The sequence below is a fragment of the Coenobita brevimanus genome, chromosome 2, assembly GCF_032717465.1.
Source record: "Coenobita brevimanus isolate Jiangsu-jjx chromosome 2, ASM3271746v2, whole genome shotgun sequence".
Taxonomy (NCBI): Eukaryota; Metazoa; Arthropoda; class Malacostraca; order Decapoda; family Coenobitidae; genus Coenobita; species Coenobita brevimanus.
The window spans coordinates 22,547,582-22,567,378 of NC_136955.1; the positions used below are offsets into that span (position 1 = coordinate 22,547,582).

Genomic DNA, 19,797 nt, shown 5'->3' on the forward strand with positions numbered 1-19,797 from the left:
ACCCAACTGATCCATACTGTTTTATGCTCTTCTTCCATCTTTTACTTACAACTATACATACTCCTTCCTTTGCCCTCTCATTCTCACCTACTCCTGCACATATACCCCATCCATACTCCCATTCTCTCACACTTTCTCCTCTTCATTTTGTTTCAGTTATTCCACATACATCCACTTTCGCACCCTCAAGCACCTGGACAATCTCTCTCTCTTTCACCTAATCATTCGCTCCTCTTACAATATATATATATATATATATATATATATATATATATATATATATATATATATATATATATATATATATATATATACTGATCCACTTCCTTGTGATACATAACGGGCCACTAAGCACACACTATCGAAACTTCCGCTCTTCTATCTGCCCCCCCCCCCCTCCATCATCTCTATCTCCTCCTCTTCCTCCTTTTCTTCCTCGTCCTCCTTTCTCCTCCTCTTCTTCATCCTCGTCCTCGTCCTACTTTTCTTCCCCGTCCTCCTCCTCCTCTCCTCTTCTTCCATGTCCTCCTCCTCCTCTTCCTTCTGCTTCTCCTTAAGGCTTTTTTTTTTTTTTTTCTCCTCGTGCTCCACTTCGTCTTCGTGCTCAGTCTTCCTCTCTTGTTACTTCCCTGGCACTGAGAGAGAGAAGGGGGTGACTTCCTGTGCCATGTCAGAGAGAGAGAGAGAGAGAGAGAGAGAGAGAGAGTGTGTGTGTGTGTGTGTGTGTGTGTGTGTGTGTGTGTGTGTTTGTGTGCGTGCGCCCATGCGTGTGCGCGTGCGTGCTTGCGTGCGGTCAAGATATTGAGAAATGGACTCATGCTGGGTGTGTAATAAACTATTTCATAGCTAGAAAGGCCTTGTTACAAAAGCGCGGGTTACAAATGAGGTTCTTGTTTAAAACCACATGATAACGTATCAACAAAACTGCGGAGCAGTTGCCGAATTCTCTTTCTGATTTCAATTATCAGTTTTACAAAGAACGTCAGCAGCTTCAGACTACAACCTACACCAAGGCCAGGCGTCAATCAATAATATGTGCGATTAGGATAAAGATGGGAGGAGGGGGAGGGGCCATTTACACTCATTCCTCAGTTCATAAAGACACGTGAGAGTAGTCAGTCATGGGTCCTGCCGACGGCAGTTCTACTGATGCCAGACGTCAGGAAGCTGAGAACTTATTCGTATTTGTTGCTATTCTATTACTTGTTTGTATTTGTATCTCGAAATGAAATGTATGCAATATAAATTACATTTATTATACTGCTGAAGTTTCTGAACACGATTCATATAAGATAGCTAGTCCTACAGTATAACAACAAGCAGGCCGCTAAATGCTTGTTCCTGCTGAGGACAATATCCTCGAAATCAACTCTTAAATCACATATGTTTGCACAATAAGATAAAGAAGGTGAAGCAGGGTGGATAAAAATATTTCGTTGAGGAATACAGAGTGGCGAAAACAACTGGCAGCTTTGTTAATGCATTCATCCCTTTATGGAATTTTCAATTAACGGGCATGGCGAGCTCGAAGACTAACGTTAAAAATAGGGACGGGTTAAACAATACTACCTGCCATGCTGCCCCGCGAGACACACCCTGACACAAAAATTGACTTTGACCTGCTCAGACATACTGGGTATGCTCATGCGAAATTTCAGCTTATGTCACCCAGCAGTATGACCTGTATAGGGTTCCCAACGTCTAGCGAAAAACCTGGCACAAAAGTGAGCGTGGCTCGCTCGCAGCTGACTGCACGGAGTTATAATTAACACCTTTGTCTGTTCATTGATCCTCGTCTTTTGATGAACATCACGTCGAAGTTTGAGGGGCTCAAATGTGGACAGATAGACAAACACACACACACAGACAACAATTATTCGCATGGTATTATTGATATAGGGGTGGTCTGGTTGACAGGCACCAGACTGACTGGCACAGGACTCTTAAGTAGGGCCTGAAGGGGCCTACACAGGTCCCCGAAAGTACTGTACCTAAAACAGGTATGACCAGGTGACATCGCCTAGAATCTTGTTAGACACAGAGAAGTTTGCTAGAGCCATTTTGGGAGTTCTAGTTTGTACCAAGTCTTGGTTGGGATACAGTGTCTTCAGTAACTCGGAGACAAATGTAATAGTAGGCTGGCCCCTGCCAATAGCAGGGCCTGTTAAAAAGAAATATATAAATTTAATCAGATTGTATTAAAAGGAGAAGTAGAGGAAGATGATGAAGAAGAAGAAAAAGAAGAAGAAGAAGAAGAAGGAGGAGAAGCAATAGGAGGAGGAAGAAGAAGAGGGAGAGGAGGAGGTAGAGGAGGAGGAAAGAGAGGAGGAAAAAACAGGAGGAAGAAAAGGAGGAAGAAGAAGACGACGACGATGGAAGATGGAAGAATTCGAGGACGAAGACTAAACATATTATGAAGAGAGATGAAGGACAAGAGTGAGAAGACAGAAAGAAGAGATGAGACACTGGTTGAATGAAGGAGGGAGAGTGGATTGTGAAGACGGAAAGCGAGGGATAGACAGAAAGGAGAGAGCCAGAGGGAGAGAAGGAGTGTAAGGAAAAGGAGAAAGAAGAGAAAGAGATGAGATAAAGGAGGGATGAAGCAGGAAGTGTGGATGATAAAGACGGAAGGCAAGGGAGGGAAGGAAGGAGGGAAGATTGAAGGAGGACGTGAGAAAAACGATGGGGAGTGAAAAGTAGGACAGGAAGGGATTATGGGATGAAGGATGGAGGGGGATGAAAGAGGAGGAGGGAGACAATACCGAGATTGAAATAAGTAAGGAGGAAGGACGAGGAGGAGGAAGAGAAATGGTAGAAGAGGGAAGAGAATAGTGTGGAGGGAGGAGGAAGAAGAACGATAGAAGGGGGAAGAGAAAAGTGGACAGTAGAAAAGACAGGCATAAACAGACTACACAGACCTTTCAGTCCTGTCTAGATTTGGCTGTAATCTGTTCAGTCCTACGACCTTTTCCTGTTTTATTTTCGCTACCACTAGATGATTAATTTTTGTGCTTCAGGGGGAACGTCTTGTAGAGAAGGAGCTAATTGAAGCTCAGTCTAACTTCTCTTGTAAGAGAAGTCTCCCCTAATCTGAAGGAAATTGCCTAACGGTAGCAAGAATAATCACAAAACACGTCACCGGACTGAAGTGGTATTAAGAACAATATTTATATCATTAAAAAGAAAAAACAGAAAATTTAGGATATGACAGCGAGTCACAAAGGTCTCCTCGCACCCTTGACCAGCGGTTCCCGATTTATTTATTGTGAACCCTGGACAATATACCGTAACGCACGCAGCCCTCTCCACATTTTCATGTGAAGAAGCAAGATTGCAACGTCGCTCGAATGAGTATGTTAGATAATAAAATTGTAGCATCTAGGGTAATTAGAAGGAGAGACGAGGCTCAAGCACGTAAAACAGCACTTTAAAGGTGTACCGAAAACTCAGCGGTACAGCTGTAATTAGATTTTTACTGCTAAGGTTGGTATCAGTGGTTGAGTCATTAAAAGAGCGCAAAAGTGGTCATCTTTCGCTTGAAACTAATTATGCTGTTGCAGTTTAGTGATTACTCTGAGTTGTTGAAACAGGAGGACTGCAGTGCCAGAAACATCCAAACACCCACTTTCAAGATAAGAGGGTGACTTTCTGTTCTCGTCCAAAACTTTGTCAGACTCCTCCTTCGAATGTGTCCCTGACAAATGAATCGCTTCATGGTTCCTGGATTCATCTTGGACTCTTACTTGGTATGCTGTGCATGAGAACGGAACAGGGATCCTTGATTTGCTTCTTCGGGAATCTGATAGTGAAAATCTATATTTAGTGACTCCAGACCTTCTCAGAAATGCACTATGACCCCCCCCCACCTTCTCAGAAATGCACTATGCCCCCCCCCCCTCCGGGGCCCTGGTCCGCTGTTTGGAAGTTGCAGCCCTAGACTGTAGATCATTCAGTCGTAGAGTAATGCAGCTAGAAACGATACCTTACAAGGCTGAAATATCTAGAACAGAAGTTTCCTGCCTTTATCTTACCAACCACAAACCCTCTGAATTATCTGATCATCGACATGTTCTCCCACGACTGAGGCGCTCAATAATAGAACAGCACTCCATTAATTCTAATACAGTATAGAATGACAACACAGTAGCTGTTGTAAAATTATTGAAATGGTAATTAATTGTTCAAGTAAACAATGAATTGGCGACCATCATCCACTCACTTGATGTAGTGCTGCCTGCTTCTTCCTTAGCCTTTATCATTCTTTTTCTGTGCCTGCCCTCGTCTCTTCCTATTTCTCCCATCTTTCCTGTCACTTCTTATTGCTTTTCTTTCCTTTACAGGTGGCTTTACATTCAGTGACAAGCCAAATGGTTTCCTGTAAGCCAAGAAACCATTTACAACGCTGGGTGGTAACCATATAACCATACCATACGTGCTCCCTACGTGTCAACAAGTGGGTTGGTGGATGGTTAATGCCCCTCCCTGTAAAACAAATAACTCAAAGTCAAATGGCCATCCCTTACGGGATTATGGCGTCTGGCAATAGATAGATAGATAGAACACTGTGTCAGTAGTAACAGTACAATAATCAAGACAACAATTATTGCATGTAAGTGGGAATGATGTGCATACCAGTAATAAAATATAAGGACATACTACAAACCCCACTTTTTTCATTTGCAAATGTACAGCGCAGTCCATATACTACACACCAGATTTCTTGAACGATTATGTTCTAGGGATTGCTCATGTAGCTTTCCCAATATCTACCCTGTATCAGTTTGTTTTGATATCACTATTAGTACTTACACTGTCTTCTTTTTACGCACATTGAAAGCATGGTTCAGAGGTAATTTCGTAATCAAGCAAAATATCTGCTCCTCATACCAGCAAAGTGACCCATCCGGATAACATGTAAGACAGGCAGGCGTACTGGACCAACAGCCCTGTAAATAGGCCTACTTGGTATTCCAAGATGTGTGCCAATCTTCGTTTTTTTTTTTCCCATAAATTCAAGTGATAAATGTCGCTGTATCTCAGTATGGATCTAATACTCAGTCGCAGTGGTGTTAGACTTACTGATGACGTTATGGACGAAAATGGTCTCCCTCATAATTCACCCATGAGGACTTCAGTAACCATACTGATATAGCCTAATCCCGGAAGACATTGGTTACACGTATACATATAGGGCGCGCGCGCGCGCGCGCGCTCGCACGCACGCACGCACGCACGCACGCACACACACACACACACACACACACACACACACACACACACACACACACACACACACACAATGCTGAATATAGTGCACACACTGGGGGAATATACTGTACTGAAGAAGACTAGCGGTGGTCAACCAATTATGTATGCATTCATTGCTGAGAAATAAGATAAAGGATAGTATGATGAGAGAGAGAGAGAGAGAGAGAGAGAGAGAGAGAGAGGTGGGGGAGGGGAAGGTGACATGGGAAGGTGGGTGAGATGAAGAGAATAAAAGCAGGACATAAGTCATAGGAGCAGAAGTTTTGCCGTCAGGAATGAGGGAGAACAAGAAGAAGAATATGGTGATGATGATGATGATGACGATGACGATGACAACGAAGACGATGATAATGATGATAATGATGAAGATGATAGTGACAGCGACGATGATGACTGGTGATGACGACGATGACGACAATGATGACGATGAAGATGACGAATACGAGAAGAAAAATATTTAAAAATTTATCCATTACTATCCACGGTGCGAGAGTACTTAAGGCAGAGAATGATTATCTTTAAGTTCCAGTTTTCCCCCAGAATACGTCGCACAACAACCGAATGAACATCTAGGTCCCTATTGACTCGGATGTGTGAACAGGGTAAAGTGAGGAACAAACTACCGGTATATCGAAGAGTCCAACCAGCATGAGGAAACAGGGAAGACGAAAGGCAGAGAGAGAGAGAGAGAGAGAGAGAAAGTCAGCCTGGGGAATATGTGTGTGTGTGTGTGTGTGTAAGAGAGAGAGAGAGAGAGAGAGAGAGAGAGGAGAAATGTGGAAGAGTGCAGGCAGAAAGGAGAAAAGGAGAGGAAAGTATAGAACAATACAAGGAAACAGCCACAAGGAAATAAAGAAAGAGAGAGAGAGAGAGAGAGAGAGACTAAGGAAACACAGGCGAGCAGAGGCATGGGTACAAAGAGGCACAAATAGCAAAAAAAAAAAAAAAAGAAATGGAGACAGCAAGACGAAAAGAGGAAATGAGAGGCAATAAAGAGTGTGTAAAAGATCCTTAGCTGAGAGGCTGGCAGAGAGGGAAGGTAGGAAGGAAGGAAGAGAGGGAGGGAGGAGAGAAAGAAAGAAGAAAGGAAGAGAGGGATGGAGGGAGGAAGGAAACAAGGAAGGAAGGAGGGAAATAAGGAAAGAAGAAGGAAAGTAGGATTGCAGGACGTAAGGTAGGAACACAAGCTGGCAAGCAAGCAAGTGTGGAAGTGAGGAAGGAAGGAAGGAAAGCAAAATAATGAAAGAAGTAAGAAAGAAAGAAGAATATGAGAGAGAAGGATGGGAGGGAGGCAAAGAAGAGTTGAGGAGACAGAGAGAAGGAAGGGAGAATCTGAAGGAAAAGAAGGAAGGAAGCTGAGAGTAAGGCAAGGATTGGAGGCAGAGAAGCGGGAGAAAGACAGAAGGAAGGAAGGAGGTTATCAAATGTGAAGGAAAGAGAAAGACAGGAAGGGAAAAATATAAAAAAGAAGGACATGAACGGAAAAGAAAGACGAGAAGTGGAAGGAACTGAAGGAAGAACTGTAAAGTGAGAAAGGAAGGAGGGTATGAGATAGAGGGAAGAAAAGAGGAAAGGAAGGAAGGAAGGAAGGATAGAAGGAAGGGAGGGAAGGATAGAAGGAAGGAAGGGAAGGAAGAAGGGAGGGAAGGATAGAAGGAAGGGTGGAAAAGGAGGAAGGGGGGAATGTGAGAAAGAAAGGAGGGAGAAAGGGCGTCGGGAAGGACGGAAGGAATTAAAGTCTTCAATTACCCAGAAAAAGGAGGAAGAAGAAAAGGAAGGATCGAAGGGTAGAAAAAGAAGAAAGGAAGGAAGAAAAGAGGGAAGGCAGGAATGAAAATGAAAGCTTGATATAGGGAGATAAGAAGATATGGAAGGGAAGAAGAGAAGCCAAGGAAGGAAGGAAGGAAGGTAAGAAGGAAAGACTGAATGCCTGAATGCCTGAATGAATGAATGAATGACAGAAGGAATATAGAAAGAAAGGAAGGAAGACAGGGGGGAGGGAAGAAAGAGCAAGCAGAAATGGAGGAGGGAATGAAGGATGATGAGAAAAAAAAAAGAAAAAAGAAAAAGGAGGAGGAAATGAATGGGAAGAAAGATGTGAAAAAAGAAAAAAGGGGCGAACAGGGAAGGAGGAGGGGAAGAAACAAAGCAAAAGAAGGAGAAGTGGGAGTGAGGGAAGATCTGGTTGGAGACTGGGAGAAGGAAGCAAGGAAGGAAGGAGGAACAGGTGTAGGAATGCAGCAATGAAAGGAAAAATTGGACGAGAAAAGTGGAAAGCGTAAGGGAGGGAGAGAAAATGTGAAGGGCAAGAAGGAAGAGTGTGTGAGGGAGGGAGGGAGAGAGGAAAAGAAGGAAAGTAAGGAGGTGGAAGAGTCTGGAGGAACTTTGGGCGAAATATTGGCATTAAGTTTACGATGCCTTTGTGGCCAGGGAGAGAGTGACACTTGGGCCATCATAGCAATAAAGTGGATGGGAAAGCTCAAGCCCACTCCAAGCATTGTTTGCAAAATTAACATATACTTTTTTGAACTTGGCCAAAAATTATCTTGCAGAATTAATATATACTCTTTTTTTACTTTAACTTGGCCTGAAATTACCATCTCTCCATCACGAATGTTGATTTGTAACAATAGATTACCACTAGGATATGATATGATAGTCAGGAAAAAGTGCCTGGAAAGGATGTATTGCCGTAGCACTGTCTTCTGCTGTATGTTATAAGCACCAGAAAAATGAAAATCTGGGCCACGATAAGGTAAAGAACTATCGTCATTGTTTGATAGTATCTTGAGATAAAATTTAACTAAATGGTCACAGTTGATATGGTGTTATTTGCTTTATCTTGTTATAAGTATAAAAAAAATAAACAGGAATGATGGTGTTTTGGGTGACATTAACTTACGTGTGTGTGTGTGTGTGTGTTGCAAACTGAATTCTAATCGGGAGAAAGATACAAACGTACAGTCACGGTCGATAATTCCTATACACTCCTTGGATTCAGATCTAATACAAGTTAGGTTTTAAAAAATATCGCAGTCTATATCCAGACACCTTAATCCCGGAAGGGGTGGACACAAACGAATCGCCTTCATGTCATTCTGTCCTCCGCCGTCAAGCTGCCCTCTCTCCTAATCACATCCTCACTCATGTACAGTTAGCCACAGATAAACTTGGGATAGTGTGTGTGAAGCTGAGGTCTAGCTACAATTTCTCACCTATAGGCATCACAGTTACTTGGCCATTTCACTTAATATTTGGCATCTCCGTTCTTTCATGTCAGTGCCACCAATAAACATGTGATTATGGCAAGGCTGTCAGTGTACCAAATGCTGTACATGCTGATGCTGTCCTACTTCATATGCTGTCAATTGTACCTCTCCACACCACTCTTTCATCTCTTTGGTTTCCCCCTTCCCCATCCCTCTCCACGTCACTCAGATGCATTCTCTTAGGCAATCACTCATTCCACGCTAGCATATCGTATTATTTTCTAGCAGACCTGACAGTGTTTCAGTACCGGCTGGGATAAAGAGCATGTGCCGTATGTGATCGATCTGCATACTCAAGTGACTCTTGTGACTTTTTAACCACAAATGGCCCGTTTCTCCCCCACACCTCTTCCGAAGCGATTTATTTTGCTTATTACTGTACATTGCTGGCCATACTGACCATATAAAAACATATAAATCGCTGTTAAGTAGCCGCATCCAAAAATAAATCGCTAAGGAAGAAGTGCTAGGGAGTCTTCTTACCCGATGGGGGTACGAACCCTTACCACACCTTGCCGTCCTCCTCTGTGTTCCTTAAATCATTCTAATATCACCATACTCTGCATAAATAACGAATAAAAGACTATTAGCCAGCAAAATCCAAAAATAAATAGCTAAGGAAGAGGTGTTAAGGGGTTCCCTTAACCGGAAGAGAATGCAGACTATAGAGTATTCATTCATCTAATAATGCTTTTGTTGTGAACTTCGTATTGCTATCAGTTAAACAAAAAAAGAGAAAATCATCACACTTTCCATTACCACTCCAGGTAGAGATGCGTCAGCGAAATTTTGTTTGTGGTTGTTCAACAGTTTCAGCTCGACGTGGACAGAAATTCTTGAATACTTTCTTCTCAGTTATTTAAAAAAATACATCTATGGGTATTTTTTTTCCTTATAAACATTTTACGCCTCTTGGAATTAAAGATAAATTACGCAATCTCCTTTATCCCTCCAGGTAAGACGGAAACGATGAAGAAGAATCAGTGTATATGTACTGTGAGTTTACGCATATTACACAACACGTTGCTGGAAGGCAGAAGAGCTTGTTAGTACGTATGCCACAACCTATACGTCAGAGAGAGAGAGAAAAAGGAATATGAAAGGAATGGAAGAATGAACAGAGGCAATGTGGAGGAAAAACAAATAAAAGACTAAGCAACTTACATATAGAGAGAAAATGTGACAAAACAGATGTAAATAGAGAGTAGTAGCTTGAAAAAAATGAATAACAGTGAAGGAGATAAGAAGTTGAAGAGAATAACTGCATAACAATGATAAAGGAACGAACTAAAACAGAAAGACTAAGTGGTCGAGGAAAAGGCAACTCTATATAGCCCTTTGACTGTGATGCTGGAACATTAGTAAATTAGCGGGCAGTAGAGCAAGATAGAATAAATATCCCCTGTGAAGTCACGAGTAAAATTGTGTGAGGGATGGTGTCGCAGCAGGAGGGTGTAACCTGCTGGTTTCTAATAGTTCAGTACGTGGGGGTAGAAAAAGTGTGTGTGTGTGTGTGTGTGTGTGTGTGTGTGTGTGTGTGTGTGTGTGTGTGTGTGTGTGTGTGTGTGTGTGAGAGAGAGATTGGTGAGGGGGTAGTGGAGTTGTAATGCACACCAGGAAGATGAGCTTTGTATGTAGGTCAGTATGGGGGGAGGGGGCGACTGTTTACATCAACGTTTTCTCCTATCAGAACAGGGCAAAGAACCAGGAGAAAGTAAGCACACGTCGATCTTATGAACCTGGTAGGGATGAGCAACGATATATAACTCAGCTGTTTGTGTCCTTTCCTCACCATTTTGGTCAGCAATGTTCTTATTTTTCTTTCTTTTCTCCCCACAGTGCCGAGGGCAGTAAGCGGCAGCAGTGTAGGCGTGGGTATCAGTGGAAATCAGGTAGGTACACTCGATAACAGAAGTCCTGTCCTATTTCTTCGCTTTATTTTCTTTTCATGGATCTTTGAATAGTAGTCTGCACAGCATCCGACATTAATGACACTGATCTGCTGTCAGATATCGTAGTCAGTTTTGGTCACTGAAGATTTACCACAGATATTATTTAAGTACACAGGGTCACATTATCAGAGCAAGAGCAATTCGAGATTACAAACCTCCGCCAAGGCGGAGGGGCAAGCACTGCAGGCATTAGTTATCGAGTTGGAAGCAAACATTTTGAAAGTGCCACAATCCCGCAATGCTAAAGAACCTTTTAAAAAATTCCTGGATCCCGATGATGATCCGGATCACCACCAAAATATTATGGATTGTTCCTTGGGCCATACCCTACCCCTCCAAAAAAAGTTCAGCAAAAGCCGTTCATAACTTTTTGAGTAATCCTGCTAACAGACCAACAGAAAAACAGACAAACAAACCAAAGCCGGCAAAAGTATATCCTTCTTGGTGGTGGTAATAAGAACATAAGCCCGTCTCCAGCAACATCCTCTATGGGTCAGTCCCTCCCCTTTCCACCCACATCTGTTTTTCTCATGGACCTGATCTCATCTCATGGATCCATTTTCCTTCATGGAGTTATTTTCCCCCTTGACCCCCTTTTTCCTTGACTTTACTTTCCCCCTTGGTCATATTTATCTCATGATCCAATTTTCATGCGTGGATCAGTTTCCTCCGTCCATGAACTTGCATTCTCCCGTGGATCTTTTTCCTCTTCATCTGAATCTATTTTCCGCGCTGGACAGATTTCCTCCATTGACCTGTTTCCTCTGGACAAATCTTTCTTTCTTTGGAACTTCTATCCTTCCAGTGACCTACTTTTTCCATACAGTCGACCTATTTTTTCCCCATGGACACGTTTTCTGGCCATTGACCAATCTTCTTCCATAAACTTATTTTCACCATTAACTTATTCTTCCACATGGGCCTATTTTCTCCCCAAGTGGAAAAGCTAATGACTAATACTGATTTTTTCTTCCATGGACCTTTTTCTGCTATGGCCCTTTGTTACCTGCTGGGCTATGTTTCCACTTGGGTTGATTTCTCCAAAGGACGTATCCCCTCATGAACCTGTTTTGCCACACATACGTTTTCCACCTATGGGCCTATTTACGTCATGGACCTATTCCACATTAAGCCTAATTTCCCCTGTCCACCCACATTTCCACCCAGTCACAAACCCACATACATAGCCGCTCACCTTGTGTAGCAAGGCCATCTTTCTGTCCTGTCCTTTGACACCTACCAACCCATAAATCCCATCCACCCACCCATCCCAGCCCACATACCCATCCCACTAACTCAACCACCCACCCATTCTGCTCTGCCTATCCCGGTCGCCCATCCACCCCACCCACTCTGCCCACTACATCTACTCTGTCGCCCCACCCACCCAGCGCACCCATCTCTTCCAGGCACCCTGCTTGTCCATCCACACACCCAGTCACTGCACTCTGCCTGCCTACACCCTGAGTAACCCCACCCCAATCACGTACCCATTCACTCCATCGTGCCTATTTACCCACTCCCCTCCATTCACCATTCACATGCATCCAGCTATCTACCCTGCACACCCATCCTGCTCACCCAATCTGTACCATCTCACCCATTCATCCACCCACTATCCCACCCCGTGACTCCACCTGTCTGCCCACCAAGCTCCGCTGGTATGATGAGTTGCAAGTTGCCTCACACACACACACACACACACACACACACACACACACACACACACACAAAGAAAGGCACAGCTGCTTTTAGTGTATGAAATAAGAACAAGTTGATTTATACAAGCTCGCATTTTTTAACCATTTATTATAAGCATGTGACGATAGATCTGAAATTTCTGTATGGTTCGTGACTACACTCTAAAGTGGGATACAGGCTGATCACATTCAAAAGTCACAGGTGTTCCAAGAATGGTAGTGAAGAAGTAGGGGTTCATTTTCACCTCCGAGTTTTCAGTTTTAATCAATATGGGCGAGAGAGAGAGAGAGAGAGAGAGAGAGAGAACATTCAAACAATTTCCTGAGCATAGCTCCAAAAGGTTGAGTACATCCCTTACATATACATTTAATGCTATCAGACAAAATTTTCAAGCTTAAAAGAGAACCGTGAAAGTAGAAGATGTTAAGGAATGCTATATTCTAATCCACTCTTTTCAAGAAGTATCTCATGATCTGCATAGTACTGTAACCATGAAATTAAGACGCTGCCAAGGTGAACGTGTTGATGCGTGCGTGAGAGCGGGTGTTTCAGTTTTGGTTTTCATTAGCACAGCTACAAAATACTTCATAGTCAAATTAGTGGGTATACCGAAGTGAAAAATAAAAGAAATAAAAAAAAATATATAATCAGAGCAATTTACTAGTGTGGAGATTTGATTATCATATAGTCAAGAATAAGTTTATTGCCTTGCATTATATTTTGTCTCGTTTATTTTATTAGAGTTACTTCTAAAAGACTATATTCTGTTTGAAAGAGAATACTCATAATCTCTCAGGCAGAAATATATACGAATGGAACGTACGAATCTGGAGCTGTTGTCGTTGAGCTCCAGGCCCATGTGGACGTGACCCTGGTCAACTGCAGGCTGAAGTTGTCCTTTTCCAGTAGTCCATTATACTCCTTTGGGAGATACAGAAAGTGAGGGACGTTTGAGTAATCGGGTACCTTCACCATCCAGTTTAATTGGTGCCACTGCCTGAAGGCGTCCCTCTCCTGCACCTTCCACGAGCTAAAACAAAGTAAACAAACAAAATGCGTCACCGGATTTAATAGGTTTCAGATTCTTTATTTATACTTTCTCCCTCCAACCCCACAGAGCACAAGCGGCAATAACCGTCTGGAGCGAGCACCCCCCTCCCGACCAGCGCCAAGGTGGGACCAACCCCTCCTGAGGCCACAGTTCGACAACAGCAGCAGCAACAGGGTGGTGGCAGCTGCTGGCAGAACTGCTTTTCTTCACTGCCTCGTCAAACACCTTGGGAATCGTGTAGTAAGTAGAAAAATAAATAAATAAAGCATCTGGTTTACGTAATCATCAGGTTAATACCAAAATCGGCTGGCCTCTGTAAATGATTGGTTGTCTAACACTGATCTGTTTTCAGTCATCTGGTTACTATTAAATTGGTCTTTATTCATCAACTCAATATTATCTTGCTGAAATCGTCTTGTTAGTGCTTCAGTCGCCCAGTTCAAACCGCATGGTAAGAATCAGTGCTCAATTGGAATCAACTTAAAGGTCACAGATCAACACCAACCGTAACAGCAGGGAGGTGGGGAGAGCGTGGAGGACGTTCTTAACTGCCTTTTCAGATATATTGGCAATGACATGTTTACTACAGAAATCATCTGGTTTTGTTTTCAGTTCTCTAGTGCGAGTAGTTAGGAAGATACTTCAGTTTTGGGGTTAATATTTCAATAGTCTGATCAGGGAAATTTCATCTGGCCTATGATCTAGTTAATTCTAGTCCTCGTTCCTACATTTCCCTACAAGGAAATGCTTTGTTTATTCCCTTCCTTCTACGTGTTGATTGTTCTTCTAACCGACGCTTGATATCATTACCTCAAGCCCAAACCTCTGAACTGATTAACCTGAAAATTGCTACAGTGCATTTACTCATAACGGACTAGTAATCCCTACCCCCTTTCAGCTTAGTTGATGGCCAAGTGTTGTCAGACTGGAAGGCAATTTTGACTGGCAGTTAAGGAGTGTCGTCACTTCTTCATAACTATAGCTCACCGAATTCCATACACCAATGACTAAGTTTTCAAGTTGTGGGAGTTGCTCAGTTCCATCACATGAAAGCAAAGCAATTATATAAGTATTCATGTGACGCATTTTAAGATTTTGTTTTTCGTTATGGGTGCTTTATTATTTTATAGTACAAAACAGTATATAAAGTCGAGCTGGAAATAATTAAAAGACAACTACAGAACCACGAGACAATACAAAGATCTCAAAAAACACTTGTACAAATTCCAATTGCAGTAACGATACGAGACCAGTTTGATTCGAACGTGCCGTCAACCTGCTTATTTTTTTATTCTTTTCATCTGTCTATTATCTATTGCCAGACTCCTCAATTCCGTAAGGCTTACGGAGTGGCCACAAACAAATCGCCTCCATGTCGCACTGTCCAACGCTATTTCACTGCCATTCTTTTCATATGAATTGTAAATACAAGTGGATACATTTCCCGTATTTATCTGTTAGAAGCAAACTTTGAGAAATGCCATGATTTTGCTCACTTAAGTTGCCTTTAAGATTTTGTTTTTTTGTCCTTGAACAGATGTGAATGGAACTTGCCTTTTAAAATGTAAGTTTTTTTTTTTTTTTTTTTTGTTAGACTCTGTTATGCCTTTATTTGTCCTTGGTACCAAATTATGCAGTGGTTATATAATAGCTGCGATACCAAACACCAGTGACTAGAATTCTTTCAAGTTTGGTTTTTTGATCATGGGTCTATTATTGCTATTATTGTTACTGTTATTGTTATCATTATTGTTATTATTATTATTATTATTTACATTTCATTCAAAGCTGTTTTTTTTTTTTTTTTTTTTTTTTTACTTGTCCGACTCTGGGCAAAGACTTCAGGGCCTACATCTCGGTGGCAGTGTCCTATCCCAAGGCCCAGTAGTCCTCCTACACCTCCACATGCCACCACTTCGGCGCTAACACCCACCGTCCATATTGAATACATGCTAGGGCTGTCTCATACAGGACTGGTGTATTGGTATTAGCGGGGGTATTTCTACGACATGTCGGCGGGTCATCTGGTAGATCAGGAAAGTCTGCTTTTAGGAAATTCAAATCCTTAAACTGTTCCCTGCCCAAGCCGGGATTCGATGCTGGGTCCATTCGAACTGCAGGCCGCCTCTCTACCGATTCAGCCACCGCCTCTCCCAAATATAAACCTTTTCAAATTTCATTAAGCTCAGTAAATCCCCCAAATACTTGACATAAATCACAAAACTCTGGTCAGTCCAAGTATAATAAAAATATCATTAAATACATTAGTGTTGTGCTGTGATCACACTGCCGCTTCGAGCATGCAATTATCATGAAAAATAGCAGACTATCATTGCTTGAAAAATTAGCCATGAAACTTTTGCCACATTAAACTTACATTCCCGTAGCTGTTTGAACACCAACTACCATGATTTTTTTCCACCAGGCTGAGCTGTGTGTGTGTTGTATGCTGTGAAAGTTTTAATTAAATCGGTTGAAACAAACATGAGGAAAGTAACATGCCAACACAGAGATATATATGAAAAGAGGGGATCAGTTTTTGAAGTACAAATTAGCATAACGTTGCTTTTATGAACACTAATGACAATAATGATCAGTAAAAAAAAGTGAATAATTAAAACAATCTATGCATGGCTAAGGACAAAATTGCAGGCAACTATTGATATCTAAGACGTAAATGAGGACACTCTAAGACTTCCTCATTCCAAGGGTCTACTGCCGCAATAAAAAAACAAAAATGAAAAGTCGTATATATAGCAGTTTATTCAGTCAGATAGAAGCAATACTTACAAAATACGAACAAGGAAATTAAGAGAACCACTGCGTGTCTCTTGGTCACAAGTTACACGAATTCTTTTAATGCATTATAAAGTTATGTAAATGTGTCATACGGCTGGAAATGCGTCCGTGGTATGTAATTCAACTACAGTAATATTACTGTCTAAGAAGATTTTAACCTTTTTTTTTTAGGGGGGGGAGGAGGATAGAGTATCACTTTAACGTTTGGTCCTTCAGTTTACTCTTGTTCTCGTTAACAGGAGACGATTAAGCCTGCTAAAGGGAAACCTATTGTACCTCCGTCCAAATGATATACTATTTATATTGTCTGCGTATGGATGCATCATAGTTAGTGTGTAATAAAAACTTTAACCAGATATGGGCTATAAGGGTTTGCATCCAAGGGTTGTTTGTTGTTGTTTGTTTAGTTAATACCACAGAGGGACGAGTGACTGGCCTCTTTCACCTTTAATGTCTGGACTGATTAGCCTAGCTCTGTACCCCCACGTTCCTAATTGATCAGTATAAGGCCAGAAGATGGATTGATGATTGGGTATTGTCTATACTACTTTCACCTAACTGGACCCAGATTTTCGTCTTTTTGTAGCTTCTTTCATACAGCTCCGTGACAAACAATGAAAGTGCTACAATCCCACATCCTTGCCATAGAGCTTCTTCTTGGCCAGCATCATGTTCAAGTGTTCATCTATTGTCACAACTCAGTATTCAGGATGGAGAAATGGCAAAATTAGACCATGTTAGGGTAAAAAAAGGGTATTGTTATTTTGTCTTAATTATAGGTAACATGGATGCGACACCAAGACGTGCAAGTGTTGACGGCAGGGCTCTTCACGTACACTACAGACCAACGCTTCTCTGCACTACACTCTGAGGGCTCTGATGACTGGACTCTGCGCCTCGCCCTAGCCAAGGTGTCAGACTCAGGTACCTACGAGTGTCAGGTGTCAACAGAGCCGAAGATATCCAGGGCCTTCACTCTTCATGTTGTCGGTGAGTTGGACTGGGGAGTAAGGAAGCGTCTTTTTTACATTCTCCGATTGCTTCCTACCGACGTTGTATCCTGTCTTCCATGTTTCTCATCCACCCCCTGGACGTCAGATGGTAACCTTCCTTTTAATACTCTCTTGGGCACTTCATATTGCTATCACATTAAAATACTTCACATAACACCTTCCATCGTCGTGACCAGCAGGGAACCGTCTGAGAACTTTTGCTTGTGATCGTACACTCGAGGAAAGTTCTGCCTTATACACCTGCCTCCCAGTTCGGACTATTATGCGTGAGACAACCACTAGTGAAGCAGCAACCAGACACGCAAATGCCTGGTACCACTGTGTGACAGGGGAAAGGATAAGGGAGGAGGAAGGCTGGGGGGGCTGATAATCCCTTTCCCCTCTCTCTTCCATCCTCATCCTTCTCACACAGTTACCAGATAGATGAATGTTGGCTATTGCTTCGCTACCACTTGTCTCACATTTGCTGTTTTGAAGTGGTGAGCTAGTGTATAACGGTGAACTTTCCTCGGGATTATTCTACTTAACTTTGGAAGTGTGTCTCACGTTGAAGTATCTCATGTTGGAGGAGTCAGTGAAGGATATATCTAAACGCTCCTCTTGAAGTTTCTCTCAGTTCAGTATAATCGCCTGGATATACTATAGCCAAAATTAACAGGAAAAATAAAATCCGTGAAGGAGTTAACTTTTTCAGTGCCATGGACGCAGTTGGGTATTTATTTTAGATTATATTCTGGTCCCCTTTTTCAGGTTAGGAGATTCTATCATTTACAAGGATTAATCGAGACAGTTTTCAACCTCTCAACTACCAGAACAATTGTCTACTGATCAAAGCCTTCTTGTAGTAGCCTGTGTAAAATAATGCAATACTGCGTCCATAGAAGGCAAGAAGATCAGTGTAACTCCCTAACCACTCTAAATCGGTATATTTCTTCATATGCCCTGTTAATATTATTCTTATGTTCCTTATGGAATTTATGTCCATATAAAGTCGTCAATAACATACACGAGAAGACTAAGGTGGAGTAAGTAAAATAAATATCTAAGGCAGAGGTTGTACAGAGCCTTGTGCGCTGTCGAGAACACTGTCTTTTATTCTTTTTCGTCGGGAATGTGTATTCCATAAGAATGGGATTATTTTTTGTGTGTCCCCGTATCTAGGAGAATACCTGATCGTCCGTTCCCTAAGGCCAAAAATCCTCTTACCTGCTACAGACATTCATATATCCCTGTGTGTAGGGTTGCTTAAGTAGGAAGTAAAATGAACGAAATTTATACGGAGGGAAGTATCATTAGGAAGAGAGTGAAAAAAATCTTTCCTTCCAGTAAGCGACGTTAACAGGAAACAGGGTAAATCTTATCTTTCTTATTTCTATCAATGAATTAAAGTAAAAGGCAGTCATACATTCTAATATATAGTGACTCTGATCCAAAACTATTAAAAACTGTATATATATATTTTTTTCCATTGTTTTACTGGGAATTTAGAAGGAAATGGGGTAAACATTATCTTACGTCTTCGTGCAGGTGAGTTTAGTCAGGTTACGTCATTAACCAGGCCAGTAGTTTATTGCGTGAAGTGTACATCAATAAGTCTCTGATGTTATATTGGGTTGAGTTATGAAGGACAGTTTAGGGGTTACTCTGGTATATCGTTCATTATATATTGGTAACACATGATGTGATGGAGGGATGGTGTGGTGAGTTATATGAGAGAGGGGGATATAAGCTGGAGGGATTTTAGACATATGGTAGGGAACAGGGAAATTTGTCTGTGGCCACCTCTGAAGGGACTCATGCGTGTGGCTGTAGATAGATAGATAGATAGATAGATAGATAGACAGATAGACAGGTAGATAGATAGATACATAGTCTGACCACCTTAATTGGACTATATTTTTGTCCTTTTCCAGCATTCATTGTATACCGTAGTTCAGTGGTAGATACAACACTATGGTTTCATATTCTTTCCATCGCACTTGTTCGTGACTAGCACCATACTCTAGTACAAACTTCTTGCTACAGCTCAATATTTAATGCAAAATATTGGTGTTCAGGCCGAAATAAAGTGGAAGGTACATACAACGAATACATAGGGTCGTCCATCTCTAATGCTCCTCTTCCTCTCAGTCCGGTGATTCTCGTGTGTTTCCCGGGGCGGCTCACTCAACGTTATTACTGTCTGTCCTGCATTATTAGTTCATTTCCTACACACACTGTCACACCCACGCCCACACCAGCGGGCTGTGCCGTTCCCTAACATATAACATACCGCTACCGGGGTTCGATCTGTGCGTTATTTTGGACTATCTTGTATAGAAAATAATAATGACGATGATAATAACAATAATCATCATCATCATCATCATCATCCCCATGTGTTACCTAATGTGTTCTGTAGATTCTTCAGCATGATACGGATAATAATATGTTGATGGTGAAGTTGATGTTGATAAAGATGTCAATAATATTGGCGATGACGATGATGCTGATGACTAAAACGTTGCCGATGTTGTGTAGATGTCGATGATGATGCTAATGTTGAAGGTAATGTTAATGATGATGATGTTTATTTTGACGCTGATTTTCATGCTGATGTTGGTGATGAAGATGACATTGGCGATAAGGACAACGATGAGAATGAGTATGACGATGATGATGATGATGATGATGATGATGATGATGTGAGTGAATGTGAATATCGAGGACTCGCTCAGTTGCCTGTGCCCTCAATTAGAATCAAC

General features: G+C 41.9%; 1 protein-coding gene across 1 annotated transcript in view; it reads left to right on the top strand.

The window, feature by feature from the left end:
• Positions 1–1,574: 1,574 nt before the first annotated feature.
• LOC145391846 (zwei Ig domain protein zig-8-like) overlaps positions 1,575–19,797 on the top strand; it is a 39,149-nt gene continuing 20,926 nt past the window's right edge. Inside the window, exons 1-5 of the mRNA XM_080266337.1 lie at positions 1,575–1,724; positions 3,018–3,069; positions 10,377–10,429; positions 13,308–13,481; positions 16,820–17,030. Of these exons, the coding sequence (XP_080122463.1) occupies positions 1,575–1,724; positions 3,018–3,069; positions 10,377–10,429; positions 13,308–13,481; positions 16,820–17,030 (640 nt within the window). The remainder of the gene's footprint in view (positions 1,725–3,017; positions 3,070–10,376; positions 10,430–13,307; positions 13,482–16,819; positions 17,031–19,797) is intronic.